The 13,983-nt window shown below is 56.5% G+C and overlaps 1 protein-coding gene across 5 annotated transcripts in view; it reads left to right on the top strand.

The window, feature by feature from the left end:
- Positions 1-11,207, top strand: part of ARAP1 (ArfGAP with RhoGAP domain, ankyrin repeat and PH domain 1) — a 58,574-nt gene extending 47,367 nt beyond the window's left edge. For 4 of the 5 annotated variants that reach the window (XM_012725450.1, XM_004683171.2, XM_012725449.1 and 1 more), the window contains 14 exons: positions 33-245; positions 563-668; positions 1,061-1,208; positions 1,305-1,391; positions 1,470-1,538; positions 1,785-1,902; positions 3,216-3,329; positions 3,539-3,684; positions 4,177-4,209; positions 7,718-7,800; positions 8,476-8,526; positions 8,687-8,750; positions 10,250-10,399; positions 10,631-11,207. In XM_012725450.1, the coding sequence (XP_012580904.1) occupies positions 33-245; positions 563-668; positions 1,061-1,208; positions 1,305-1,391; positions 1,470-1,538; positions 1,785-1,902; positions 3,216-3,329; positions 3,539-3,684; positions 4,177-4,209; positions 7,718-7,800; positions 8,476-8,526; positions 8,687-8,750; positions 10,250-10,399; positions 10,631-10,648 (1,400 nt within the window). In that variant the 3' untranslated portion in view covers positions 10,649-11,207. The remainder of the gene's footprint in view (positions 1-32; positions 246-562; positions 669-1,060; positions 1,209-1,304; positions 1,392-1,469; positions 1,539-1,784; positions 1,903-3,215; positions 3,330-3,538; positions 3,685-4,176; positions 4,210-7,717; positions 7,801-8,475; positions 8,527-8,686; positions 8,751-10,249; positions 10,400-10,630) is intronic. The other variant, XM_012725451.1, reaches the window with a different exon arrangement.
- Positions 11,208-13,983: the final 2,776 nt, after the last annotated feature.

The following is a 13,983-nucleotide window of genomic DNA, read 5'->3' as shown; positions in this document are numbered from 1 at the left end:
ACAGCCCCAGGCTCAGCCCCACCCCTCTCCAGGCCTGACCTCCGAGGGCATCTACCGCAAATGCGGGCAGACTTCGAAGACTCAGCGGCTGCTGGAGAGCCTGCGGCAGGACGCCCGCTCTGTGCGCCTCAAGGAGGGCGAGCAGCATGTAGACGACGTCTCCTCGGCTCTCAAGCGCTTCCTGCGAGACCTGCCCGACGGGCTCTTCACGCGGGCCCAGCGCCTGGTCTGGCTGGAGGCCTCAGGTGGGCCCAGCAGACTGTGCCCAGACGGAGACCCAGGCCGTGCTGCGGCCTCAGCCTCTTACACTTCTCCCCTTCCAGTCTCACCCTTGGGCAAGGCATGCCCAGCCGTCAGGTTTCAGTCCTCTGCTGCTCATTTCCGTTGACACCCTAGAGACCAGTGTCACTTGGAGATACGGGTAGCTTTTCTGAGTGCTTGATCTGATTTAGGGGGAGGCAGGGTGTGTTCTCACCGAGGATGAGAAGCAGAGTGGCCAGAAGGTTGGATGGGGAGGTGGTCACAGAGGGGTTACTGACCTCACCTATTTCTCCCCACCCAGAGATTGAGGATGAAGAGCTGAAGGTCTCCAGGTACCGAGAGCTGCTGGCACGTCTGCCTCCAGTCAACCGGGCCACGGTGAAGGCCCTTATCAGCCACCTATACTGGTGAGGGGTGATACTGTTGTGAGGCTCTGGGGGTGGGGTTAGGGGAGAAGCTGCCAGCTTGGCTGACTTCTCTCCCCCGAGACCCATATAGACCTGGGCACTGATGCTGACTTAAATCCCTGATCTTGAACTGCTCCCCAGTTCCTAACTTCCTTGCTGCCAGCTTACTTCCCACAGGGTGGGAGAGTAGGGGTAAGGGTGCCTTGGCCAGACCACCCAGCTTCCCAGCCCTACTCCAAGACACTTGCCCAAGACACGGCCAGAAAGTGGCTAGTGGGCCTTCCGTGGCTTCACTCCAGGGGGCAGTCATGGGCCTGTCAGGAATTGGGAAGGTGAGCGGGGAAGTTCTGATCCTGACTCCTCGTTCAAACCCTCCATCCTCCCCTGTCCAGTGTCCAGTGCTTCTCAGACACGAACCAGATGAACACGCACAACCTGGCTATTGTGTTTGGGCCCACGCTTTTTCAGACGGATGGGCAGGACTACAAGGCCGGCCGTGTGGTGGAGGACCTCATCAGCCACTATGTGGTGGTGTTCAGTGTGCGTCCCACGGTGCTCTAGAGGGCAGCTCTGGAGGGCAGGGCTGAGCTCCCAGGTGGCAGTGACCCTCTGTCCCTGTCCCTCTCCTCTTCCCAGGTGGATGAAGAGGAACTGAGGAAGCAGCGGGAGGAGGTCACTGCCATTGTGAAGATGCGTGTGGCTGGCACTGCCAGTGGTACCCAGGTGAGGGACCAAGCCGGGGCTGGGGGCCTCAGGCCTTCCACCTGCACACGCTCTTTGGCTGAGACCTTTACCCCACAGCATGCTGGTGACTTCATCTGCACGGTGTACCTGGAGGAGAAGAAGGCAGATGCTGAACAGCATATCAAGGTCAGGGCTAGGATACAGAAGCCAAGGGGTTGGACAGGGCCACACTAGGCCCAGGTGACTGGGGGCAGGACTTCCATCCCCAAGGAATCTATATCTGGCTGTACTGTGACCTATCGCTTCTCATCCCAGCTCGCCTTCAGGAGACCCTGAGGGCGGGTGGGCTTGGCTTTTGGGACCACACAGCAAGGTTGTGGCAGAGCAAGGTTGGAAGACAGGGTAGGCTGATCTTCTCTTTGGTCACTGCAGATCCCAGCATCCATGACAGCTGAGGAGCTCACCATGGAGATCCTGGATCGCAGGAATGTTGGCATCAGGGAAAAGGACTATTGGACCTGCTTCGAGGTCAACGAGAGGGAGGAGGCAGGTGAGTGGCCACCGGGATTGCTGCTGGGCCTTGGCCTTGACTAGGCCACCCCACCCCATAGTATGGGGACAGTGGTGGTGAAGGGAGCCTGAGTGATACGTGTAGCTGTCACACTGTGATTTCAGTGATGGTGACGGCGTGTTGACAAGGGTCGAGGTGATGGGCTATAATGTGACCGACCGGGCTGCGAGGGGAAAGACAGTGAAGGTGGCAGATTGTGTGGCTATGACCTTGTTTTCTCAGGTGTCTGAGGATGGTTTTTCTTGTGAGGGCGATGCTGCTGAATTTGATAATAGCATTGAGGGTTATGTTGGTGGTGAAGGGGGGGTGGCCGGTGAGCACATTTAGAGACATGAGGTGGTGGTATAGCTAAGGGTGACTGTGCTGATTGGGGAGGAGCCATGGTAGTGAAGCGGGGGGCAGGGGGCGATAAATGCCTTAGGACGGAGCCATGTTGGTAGCAGCACAAAGTGAGGGTGTAGCTAATGATTTGTTTTAGCCGTTACTGTTGAGTGCTGGGTGCTAGGCTGGAGAGCCAAATGCACAGCCCCTACCCAGCCTCATGGGGTTAGCCTGGTGCGGAATAGTCATCAGTCCTGTGATCACACCACTTAACGTGCAACTACAGCCGCATTAACTGTAGTAAGGGGTCATGGTGCCACCAGACCTTGTAACGGGGCCTCTGGCTTCAGAGCCATTGACCTAGGAGGTCAAGGTGGGTGGGGTCACCTGTGAAGAGGAAGGAGACGTGCTTCCTGGTAGTGGGAGCGGCTTGGGCAAAGGCCTGGGGGCACCGGCACTGCCCTTTCCAGGAGCTTGGGAGGAGGAAGTGAGGGGCGTGGAGCTGATGGGGGAGGCTGGAGGTAGAGGAGTCGGCCGCACAGGGCCTGCCGGCAGTACAAGGCCACTGTGAGGGCCACGATCAGGAGTTCGCCGCTGTAGAGAGAGCCAAGGGGGAGAGGAGCAGGAGCACAGGCGGGAGCCCACGGTGCAGTCCAAGGAGAAGGTGGCATGGGCCAGGACGGAGGCAGTGGCGATGGGCAGAGTCCCCAAGTGGAGTGTGAGCGGGAGGCTTTGTTTCCGGCTTCCGTGCCCTGGCAGGCAGGGGTGCTGTCTTTCTGAAGGGAAGATCGCCGGCTGGCTTGGTCTAGTCACACTGAGTTAGAGCAGCTCTGGTCCCCGCCCGGCGAGTCCAGCCTGGGGCTCGGTGTGGGGTCACGGTGCCAGTTGACAGTGGAGTGGGTGGCGCTGTCTGTGCATGTGCCAGCCCTCAGTGCTGTCAGGCCGTGACAGGGGGTGTGACCTCTCCCCAGAGCGTCCCCTGCACTTTGCGGAGAAGGTGCTACCCATCCTGCACGGGCTGGGCATAGACAGCTACCTGGTGGTGAAGAAGCACCAGTCCATGGAGGCCATGCTGCTCTACCTGGGTGAGTGGTACCAGCCTGCAGAGCCAGGCAGGCGGGCGAGTCCCTCCACCCAGAGTCGGGGCGGGACCCGGTGGCAGAGGTCGAGAGCAGCCGAGGCGAGGACCCCAGGGGGGCAGGCCCTTTTGGAGGCAGGAGCAGTTTCCTCCATTCTGGGTTCCTGCCCTTGTCTGGGGCTGGTGTAGCCCATGCCCACTTCAGTCCTCCCCTAGCCAGCCATGTGGGCGACACCAAGCATGGCATGATGAAGTTCCGCGAGGATCGAAGCCTCCTGGGCCTGGGCCTGCCCTCAGGTGGCTTCCACGATCGCTACTTCATCCTCAACAGCAGCTGCCTGCGGCTCTACAAGGAGATCCGGGTGAGCAGCCCCCCACACACCCAGGCCCAGACCTGCCTGTGGGTCTGCTACTGGGAGCAACTCCAGCAGGGGTCCTGAGATGGCTCAGTAGTGGGAGAGCTGTAGACTCTCGGGGGCCCTCCTGCTCTGGCCCTGGGTGCACACTGTGCTGTGCTCTGGGCCCCTCTGGGCCCGGGACCTGTGCTGTCACGTCAGGCAGGCACTGCTGGCTCACCTGGGCCTGTGCTTGGCACGGAGCCTTCAAGAATGTGCTACATGGCCCTGAGGAATGGGCATGTGCCCTGTCACTCCACAGGTCGTGCCTCCTCCTGGCCCGCTCCATTCCCACCCTGTTCCCAACCCAGACTCTGTCCTGGTAGACCACCACACCCCCCTCCTTTCTACCGATTATCTGCACATACAGCCCGGGTCCCCCCATGCACCACCACACACACACTCTCCTGGCTCTGGACCTGGGCTTCCTCCCCCGTAACCCTGATCTCTATCAAACAGAGCCAGAGGTCGTGGAGCGGGGTCCCTGATGCCGTGAGTAGCTGTGGGTGAACTGCCAGCTGCCTTACACCGCCTGGGGGCCAAGCGAGCCTGGGGGTAGTGTGGGGTCACACAGGCAGAGCTCCTGGCTGTCTCCAGGCATGGTTTCCTGTTGTTTTGTCAATCAGCCCTGGTCGCCACCCTGGGGCTTGTGGCCTGGGCTCCTGCCCTTCATTTTCTACCTTTTTCCGGAAGACCCTTTTCCTTTCCCCAAGATAGGCTTCCCCATCAGTGAAATGCTCTAGACTTTTCAAAAGTACTCAGCGTGGAGGTTTGTGGTGCCCCAAGGGAGGCCCCTACCTACGTTAGAATTAGAGCTCCGATCTTCGTCTCCTCTTGTCCCTGGAGCCACCCTCTTTCCAAGCCTGGAGAAAGTTCCAGGGCTATTAGAATGTCCTTGCTACTGCTCTGGCCTTAAAATGCCAGAGTGGGACTACACAACCTCGTGGCCTACATCTGAGCCTTGGTGGCGTGTCCTGAACGGTTGCCAGCCTCTGTTGGCACTATGCTGGGAGAAGGGAATTCATCCACTTCTCTCTGGGCTGCTCTATCCCTGGAGGGATACTTCCCCCTGGGAGAAGGCCCTTGCTTAGCTTCAGCGGAGAACTTGACTCCTCCGGTGCCCTGCGGGTCCCTTGGGGCTCAGAGCATAGGTGCTCTGTGGGGACGGGCAGCAGAATCGTGTTACCAAACCCGCCGTCAGGCCTGAGCTCCCACCACTGCCCCTACCACCCACTCTAGCCCTTCCTGCCCCCTGTGTCTCCTGGAGAAGGGCCGCCAGGCAGGCCTGGCTGCTGTGGAAGGGGTCAGGGCAGATAGAGCAGGACCTCATGTCCTCCTGCACTTTATACCTGTGTTAATGCAACCCAGGCTCCTGCTGACCCTTGTGGAGAATGCCTCCTCCCCTTCTGCCTCCCGCTGTGATCCCATCCTTACTTCTGGGCCTCTCACCTCTCCAGGCAGTTCCCTTGGTTCTGGGATATTCCCCGGCCCCCTCCCTCGGGTATTTGACCCTTGGAGCAGAGCAAGGGCAGCAGTGTGGGCAGAGCGATTGGCACATATGGGAGAAGGCAGGGGAGCCAGCGAAGGGACACAGATCTAATGTTTATCGGCCCAGACTCAGCACCCAGTCCTTTGCCAGTGCAGCCTGGGACAGAGCGCCTCACTGCAGGCCTGTGAGGAGGGGTATTAGCCCAGTTCAGCTGGGAGAGCAGGCTCCTAGTGACGCACCCAACCTGTCTCTGGGTGGGAGACTGGGATTCCACCCCGGATCTGACAGCGTCAGAACCTCAGCTTTGATTCCCTCAAGTACGGGAGTACTCGGCAGACAGGGCCTGGGGAGCGCAGGGTTACGTGGGCTCTCCCCAGGGGCAATTTGCGCTTTCTGGCCTGACAGAAACCCTGGCACTTTGGCCACCGATTGGAGGACGAAGCAATTTTGGTATTTACTGGTTTAGAAGGCAACAGGCCAGAATATTGAAAGTTGGGACAATTATTCAGTTCCAGATAGGTGAACCCTCAAACCTCCTACCAGGGGTCTCCCATTGTTGAAAACCCTGAGGTATCCAGGAATAGCGCATTTTAGAAAGATCTTGGTTCCAGCTGAGGTCTTCGAGCATCAAGGGGAGAACTTCATTCTCTGCTGGCGACCTCATACCTCAGAGAAATCAAGTCCTTGGACCCAAAGATTCCACTAATGCTTCCCTCACCCTTCTCCCTAAAGGCGCCCCTAAACCTGCGATCTCTGCCGTGCCCAGGTCACACACACCACACAGCTGCTTCGTCCTCCAGAGCTGGAGGGAGGGCGAGCTGAGGATTGTTGATTAGCTCCTCAAGGAGCCACACACAGCCTGGCTTGGATTCCTCAGCTCCAGCATTCTCTCGCTGCCTGACCTCGCACCCACAGCCCGGCCCCTGCTCGGGGTTTGCGCTCATCCTCGCTCCTCGTCTTCCTCTCTCACCCCCCTGCCTGACTTCTTGCAAGTCTGCAGTCCGCGCTCCACTCCCTGCCCAACTCCTTCCGCATCCACCGCCCAGTTTCCCCGGCGTCCTTTCTTGTCTCACGCCTCCCGTCTGGTGCTTACCTCGCCTGTAGCCCGATTTCTCCCATGGCCTGTCTCCGTCTCTCCATTCCTGCCCCCTGGTTTCTTCGACCGGCCGTCTCATTTCTTCAAAGCCCTCCACCTTGCTTCTCGAACCCCCTCACAGGAGGTTTCTTCCCATGTTGTCCCCACACCACAGTCTGTCTCCCTTCCTGCTGCCTGCTTCCTCCCTGCCTGCTGTCCCGATCATCTGTGTCCACAGTCCAGTTTTTCCCCAGGCCCCTTTGGGCAAGTGCCCTTTGTGGGTCAGGTGCTCTGTAGGAAACAGGGTAGTTATTGGGGTAGAGTGGGATGGAAGGTCCCTAGCAAGCCCCTCTTGAACCATACCCCTTGCAACAGCTTCTAAGTCTTCACTGTTCGCTGGGCAGCTCAGCCTTTCAGGACCTCACAAGGAAGTCCACCAGTTCCTCAGACTTTCAACTTCCCCTGGCCATGCCCCACTTGCCATTTTTTGTTCCTGCCCAGAAGCCATGCCTGGGGATGTCTTGGAGCACTGGTGGGAAACAGGGTGGAAGTAGCCAGGCTTTGACCCCCAGCATCGGTTGTAAGTGAGTTCCCCTTCCCTGCTGACCGCCCTGGCACTGGGGTGCCTGGTGGGGGCAGGGTGTCAAACAAGTGGCTGGCTGCTGGACAAGAGGAAGGCTCATTAGCTTGACCTCCAGCCAGCCTCTTTCTTGGGGGTCATTACTCCCGCCCCCCTGCCTCAGAACCAGCCTGCTCCTTCCAGACCCAGGCCCAGACCCATATGCAGAGGTGGGGACCAGAAGTGAGGTGTCAGTGATCTGGTGCCCCTCCCCCGTACATTGGTCTCCTGCTTCCTGACCTAGACCACTGGGAAGTTCTTCCTTTGGTCTACTGAACAGCCATTCTGCTTCAGCTCAAATCAGTCTCCTCCTCATAAAATCAAAGAGCTAGTAACTGCTGACCACACAGCCTTCTATCACACAGTCAACCCTGGAGCCTCTGTGGGGCAGGAAGGGGTAAGAAACCCCCAAGACAAATGCAGCAGCCCACTGATGCGCTCAGGACACCCACCTGCTCCCGTCGGGGCCAGAGAGTGGTGCACAGCACTTCTTCCCCCACAGACCGTCAGTTTTGCCAATGCTACAAGTCGGTTCTCCAATCTGCAGGGTGGCAGGGAGGGCCTGGGAACCACGGCCCTGGCTTTCCCACTGGGGCCACTGCCTCAGGGGCTGAGGGTTGACTGTCTGATGCTGCTGCTGGGAGAGGCCTGGGGGCTTAGTTGGGTGGGTTGTGCACAAGGATGGCTTCATCAAGAAGGCCTCCTGGATGCAGAGGGGAGTGGGGAGAGGGCAGGGAAGGTACCCAGTCAGAAAAATGAAGGCTCCATTGCCTGCTCTGAGTTATGTATCCTCTCCATCTGCCCTCCTCCACCTTAGAGCCACCGGCCAGAGAAGGAATGGCCTGTGAAAAGTCTCAAAGTCTACCTGGGAGTGAAGAAGAAACTCCGACCACCTACCTGGTGAGCTGGGACTGGGTAGATAGGGCTGTTGACCCAGGCCTGCGGCATTTTGGGCCGATGGGGGATCCTTGAACTCAGCTGGGCTCGGTACAGGCCTTCTGAAGCTATGGCCTCCCAGATCTGCAGCATCAACCTCAGCAGCGAATATGTTAGAGTCCTGAAATCCCAGCTCTGCCACAGATGTGCAAAATCCCAGATTCTGGGCTTGGCACCAGCAGTGTGTGTTGTAATGAGCTGTCCAGGGAACACTGCTGCTTGCTCGTGTTTGAGCACCACTGGCCCGGATTGAAATCCTGCACTGACTTTTCAGTGCTTCACCTCCCACATCTGAAAATGGGGGAGATAATGGTACCCTTCAAAGGTGACTGTGCTTTAAAATGTTGAAACATTGAAAAGTGGTAGGTAACTACTATTGTTAATTTCAGTCCTCCGTCCTGGTCTTCTGCCTCTCACCCCCCCGCCGTGCCTGCTTGTCTCCCAGGGACTGGGGCAGATCTAGGGTAGGGTGGGGGCGGGGGGCCCCACGGCCTGGGAGGCTGGTGCGGGCTGCAGAAGGAAGAGGCAGCAGCCAGGATGCACTTTGCTTGTGAGAAAGCCCCAGGCTCTGCTTGCCCCAGGCCCTGGGCTGTGAGGCCTCTGTGGACTGTCAGTAACCACACTCTCCCCTCCCTGCAGCTGGGGCTTCACAGTGGTCCATGAGACAGAGAAACATGAGAAGCAGCAGTGGTGAGTGAATGCCCTGAGACCTCAGGCTGAGGAGAGATAGTAACACGTTCCCTGGATTGAGTCCCCCTCATCGTCTGGATCTGTGCCCTGCCCAAGACCCTAATTTGGGGAAATGTCCAGAACTTCTTCACAATGTCCAGAACTGTGTCCCTCCCTGCAGGTATCTCTGCTGTGAGACACAGATGGAGCTCCGCGAGTGGTTTGCTACCTTCCTCTTTGTGCAGGTACCAGGTGCAGGGTGGGGGTACCCCATTAAGGAGGGTGGTACATTTGCTGCTCCACTCTTCAAGCCACCACAAGGAGATTTTCTTTGAAGATTTATTTATTTATGCATACAGTGCTTGGGTACAGGCCAGAGGGGCAGAGGCGGTGAGAGGCGTCACCAGAGACAGAGTGGGGAGCAGGACAGGCAGATTGACAAAGTACACTGCTGAGGGGAGCAGCGGGCGGGTCAGAAGAGGTCTGCCGCGCCATGTGGGTCACCTCTGGGGCCAGGGATCAAACTCACACTGAAGCGACTGTGGATAGCTTCGCAGTGCTGCACTTTAACCTGCTGTGCCACCAGGGAGGGCCCTGCTTCAAGGAGATTTTGAGTTGCTATCTATCTATCTATCTCTCTACCTCTCTCTATCTATCTATATGCCTATAGACTGTCTATCTATATAGACTATATAGACTGTCTATCTCTATGTCAGTAGACTTACTATCTATCTATCTACTTTCTTTCTTACTTACTTACTTAGTAAACTTCTTGGTGGTTGCTCTGCCCAGCTCTAAGCCAGGACTGCCAGACAGAAGTACAGACCCTTGCACTCCCCACATAGGAAAGAAAGCAGACCCAGAAGTGACGGGTTATAGCAGAGTGGTAGGCGGGTGGGAAAGCGGCGGGAGAGTGTCCTGGGAGTTGATCCTTGGGGCTGATCTTTACCAGGCAAAGGTGACTTCCAGGCAGAGGAAAAGTTTGCACAGAGCAGTGATAAGAGCTACAGATGGTTTGGTCAGGGGTAAGTGGGGAAGCCAGGAGTGCTGGAAGTCGACACTGGAAGAGGAAACAGCAAAATCTCGGTCCTGAGGGCCATGCCAAGGAAGCCGAACTTGACCTAGTCCGCAGTTTGAAGCCGAACTTGACCTAGAGAGAGAAGTATGCAGGTTTAAATCTGAGCAGGCCCATTCTGGAGGCTCATTCTGCAGTGGCTGTTGCAATGGGCTGGACAGGACAGGTCGGCGAGGACTTAGGTGGGTTGCTCTTAAAACAGATTTCTAAATGAGAAATTCACAACATTTAAGGCAAGGGTAAAGAAAAGTGTACCAGGGCCCTGGGCTGAGTTCTGCACTGTTCTTAAACAACTTTCTTTTAGTCCTGAACTCCTTGTAGTCAAGGCCTAACTGGAAACAGGGTGGTTCTATAGTTTTCTGGGCTTTTGGTGAAAGGAGGCACAGACATTTTCCTCTGGAACTGTTTTCTTGGTGCTGCATTCTGGGAGTAGTTTGTTTGTGGACCCACAGATGGGAGTTGTTGAGTAACATAATTGTTTCTGGGTTTTGCCAGGGATACAGTCATGTTCTCCTAACAGCTGCTTCTCATACCGGCTGGGATCAAAGCCGAGGGTGTCACCTTGGATCATAGCTAGAGGCATTTCTGGAAAGGGTGGGTGGATTCTGAGCTGGGTGTCTGGGCCAGCAGAAGCCCAGGCCCAGCACCCCTTCTTTCCCTGTCCCACAGCACAGCGGCCTGGTGTGGCCCTCGGAACCCTCACGTGTGGCCCGGGCAGTGCCTGAGGTCCGTCTGGGTAGTGTATCGTTGATCCCGCTGCGTGGCAGTGAGAACGAAATGCGCCGGAGTGTGGCTGCCTTCACCGCGGACCCCCTTTCTGTGAGTAGCTCTCCATCCCTGTGTGCCAGGGGCCAGGACGTGGCCAGAGCCTACCTGCCCTCTGCCTTTCCTCTCTGCTTCTTCCGAGTGCCCCCCAGCCCCTCTCCCTCGCCCCTTTTAGAAGTCCTGGCAGGCCCCTTTGGTTCTGAGTTCACGGCAGGCCTCTCCCGTCCCCAGAGACCCCAGCCTTCCCCAAGTGTGATGGAACCTGGCTTCTGTGCCTTCCCACAGCTCCTCCGCAACGTCTGAGAGCCGGACTCATACCCTGACGCTGGGATTCTGCTACTGGGAAGCCTTCCTGTTCAGACACCCTCATACGCTGTGTGCCTGGTGTAAGCCAGGAGGGAGCACAGAGGAAGCTGCACCTCGCGTCCCATGTCCTGACTGCAGCATGGATTCATGGAGGGCCGGGAAGCAGCAGGTTCTGCCCTGAGGCGGAACCCCTCCCTCTCTTGGCCTAGCCGTTCAGCCCTGTGGACCTGGCCCACTCACCTCCAGGGTCACCCTCCCTGATTTGGAGGGAAATGGGCATAAATCAAGATATCTGGGGACCACCATCCTTTCAGAGGCCCTATGGCTCCTGCTGGAAGGGAGCCTTCCCTCTTGCCATGCACTCCAGAACAGCAGAAAGTAGATGCTCTAAAGGAACACTCAGCTGGGGGCGGGGAGCTCTTGGGTAAGTTTCTATAGGTCTGAGTAATGGACTTGGGCATTTCAGCCCTTCCCTCCTCTCCTTCCAGCCTGGGAGGCTCAGGCTGCCCGCTGTCCCTTCCCCATTTTGGGAGCCTTTTGATAATATAAATATATCTGTATATTTTATCTTATGGTAATTAGTTGGGGGATTTGGGTGTTCTGGAGTGGGAGGGGACAGGAAGTCAGGAAGCCCAGAGCCGAGTGCCTACTGGGACCTGGGCCCTCTTGCTCCAGATCTGAGCTGTTCCAAACTCCCCAGACCCCTGCACAGGCCTGGTTTGGACCCACCCCACCCTCACTGTACTGTTGCACAGCCAGGGTGGGGAGTGCTGTCCTGACCGGACCAGGAAGGACCCCAGCTGGACTGAGCCCCAGTCCCTGCTATGGTCCGAGTCTGAGCCCAGGATGTGGGGCAGCCCCTCATCAGGCCTCTGGAGATGCAGTCTTAGGTGCTTCATTAAATTGAATTAGGAAAAACAGTCTCAGGTCACCCTTGGCTCCTGTGCACACCCCTCCCAAGGTAGGCCTTGCTTTGAACAACTATAAAGTGGCCCTCACTGGGTGTTGCCCTCTCATCACCAAAATGGCAAGGCCCTGGCAAGTGGAGGAGATAACAAGAGCTGTTAGCAGTTGCATTTGGTACTCCTTGGGAAGGTGCCAGACACACATTCCCACCTCTGCCTACAGCCTCCTGTGGCCTCTCCAGAGACCCAGAAGGCAGACAGACTGACCTCTAGGCCTCAGCCTCAGCTAATGGGGCTGGGGAAAGGGGGTGGAATGTAGGTCACATGACCTGGCTCCCTGACTCATGATCTGGCTGAGGCACAAGCCTGGGTGTTCTAGGAGCCTTGAGGACTGGACTAGGTTTCCTTGTTCCTGTCTTTGGAGAAAGGGAAATCAGAGCTGGGAGCCTACAAATTTGTTGGTCATTTTCATAGGCTGGGGTTAAGCCTCTCCCATCTCCCACTCTTATCCTGCTCAGGCAACCTGCTCTATACTGGACTGACCATTCTACCCACAACCAGGACAAGACCTTTGTCAAAATCCATGGGGGCTTTAATTCTCTGGGCTATACTGCCAGTGTCTTTTGTTTTTTGGCTGTGGTGGCTGCAGTAACTATATTAGGCCACCAGGGGGCAACCTTAGCCAGTGCAACACAACTGGTCCACTACTGGGCTCTGGAGGGCCCCAGTATGACTATCCTGGTCTCCAGGCTTGTTCAGTTGGATTGTGGGGGTGCAACCTGGCCCTCCCATTTTCCCCAATGCTGGTAATATTCTGGAAGGCTGAGTGGTACAGGAGTGTGCTTTGAACTCCTGGGTCATAGGAACCAGGAGGAGAAAAGAGCTCTAGCAAACGGGCATCCACTGTGGGTCAGTGCCAGTGCTCTACACTCTGTCTCCTGGTAGAGTAAGAAAGTTTGACCCAGGGAAGTAGGCAGCCTGCCCAAGCTCATGCAGCTCTCCTAAGTCAGGACTGAGGCCCATTCCACTGCCCGATTTTGAGAGGTCTCCCTCCTCCACTCCCCCCAAGTCAGATCCCAACTGCTCTTTCATCTTATAAGAAGTCCCATTTGTCCCCCAGTGAAGAGGACCTGCACTGTCAGGAGCTAGTGACACTTAAAAGTGCTTTCCTTTGGCTTCTCACATGCCATCCCAATAAGAGCTTTCAGGGCCTCGGCCTGAATGAATTACAGCAGTGACCATGGTGTTGTATGGACATGGGCAGAAGGCTCTTTATCAGAAGGGTTCATAGAAATGGGGCCTTCTGGGACTCCAGCTGGCTTGAGGTTGGGTTGGAGGATTGCACCTGGACCTGCTGAGGTTGGGAGCAGCACTTGAGGAGGGAGGAGGCGGCCCCTGATCTGGCCCTGAAGACTGGAAACCTCGACAGGTGCACATGGTGGGAATGACTTCTGTTTAGAGTAGGGGCAGGAAAGGGGAACTGTGGGTCAACCTTAGTTCACACCTAACAGTAGAGGACCACAGGAAGCCCTGGATGAGAAGTCAGAACCTCAGTGGTGAGGACATTGTGGATGGAGAGGAGGTGAGGGGGCAGGGTGGGAAGGGCGGAAAGGTAGGGTGACATGTTACTTCGTCTTCCCTCTATGTCCCGTTCAACTTACCCATTCTGCAAAGCTTTCATAAAACATCGAGGGCCTCTGGAGACCCCTGGTCTCTCTGCAGGAAATCCATGGAGGAGGGGAGAGAAAGATGCACCCTGCCTCTTGCCCTGCCTCCTGAGCCAGCCTGGAGCTGAGGCCTTTCCTGGCTCCTTGATCTGGTGGCTCCCAAGTCCTGTTCACAGATGGCTGATGGGAAAAGCAAGAGTGTAGATGCCAGCTGAGCAGATGCCAGTGTTCCCATCTATCCCAGCATTCTCACCTGTACTTTGGAGAGATTAATGACACTGAGTAGTGGGAGGATGCAGTGAGCTAATCAGCGGGAAGTGCCCAGCACCGTCCCTTGATAACCTCCTTCCTACATGTGTCTGGGAATACTTCATAGCATCCAGAGTTGTCTTCAGGTCCAATATATTTTCATTTGACAAGTATTGAACACCTTTTGTGCAGTGCTTAACTGAGTGAGAACAGACGAGTTAGAGGACAAGCAGTATTTCTGCGGGTGGAGTGGAGGAAAGACATTGCCAGGAGAGGTGGTGTCATGAGCCAAATGCAAGGTGATACGGTCCTGCAGTGAACCACCTGTTGTGGTTGGGACTTAGTGCTTCACGGGCCTCTGGTGTTGTTTCTAACTGAGGTTCTTTTTAGTTTCTAACTGAGGTTCTTTTTAGTTTGGCCACATTCAGGTCAAATACTCCTTGGGGTTTTCTTCCACCAGAAAAAGGAATCGTTTCTATTCCTTTAGTCAGCTCTGTATCTTAAGTGATGC

Source organism: Condylura cristata, unplaced genomic scaffold (assembly GCF_000260355.1).
Source record: "Condylura cristata isolate star-nosed mole 26May11 unplaced genomic scaffold, ConCri1.0 scaffold00015, whole genome shotgun sequence".
NCBI lineage: Eukaryota > Metazoa > Chordata > Mammalia > Eulipotyphla > Talpidae > Condylura > Condylura cristata.
This window is presented reverse-complemented; position numbering and strand designations above follow the sequence as displayed.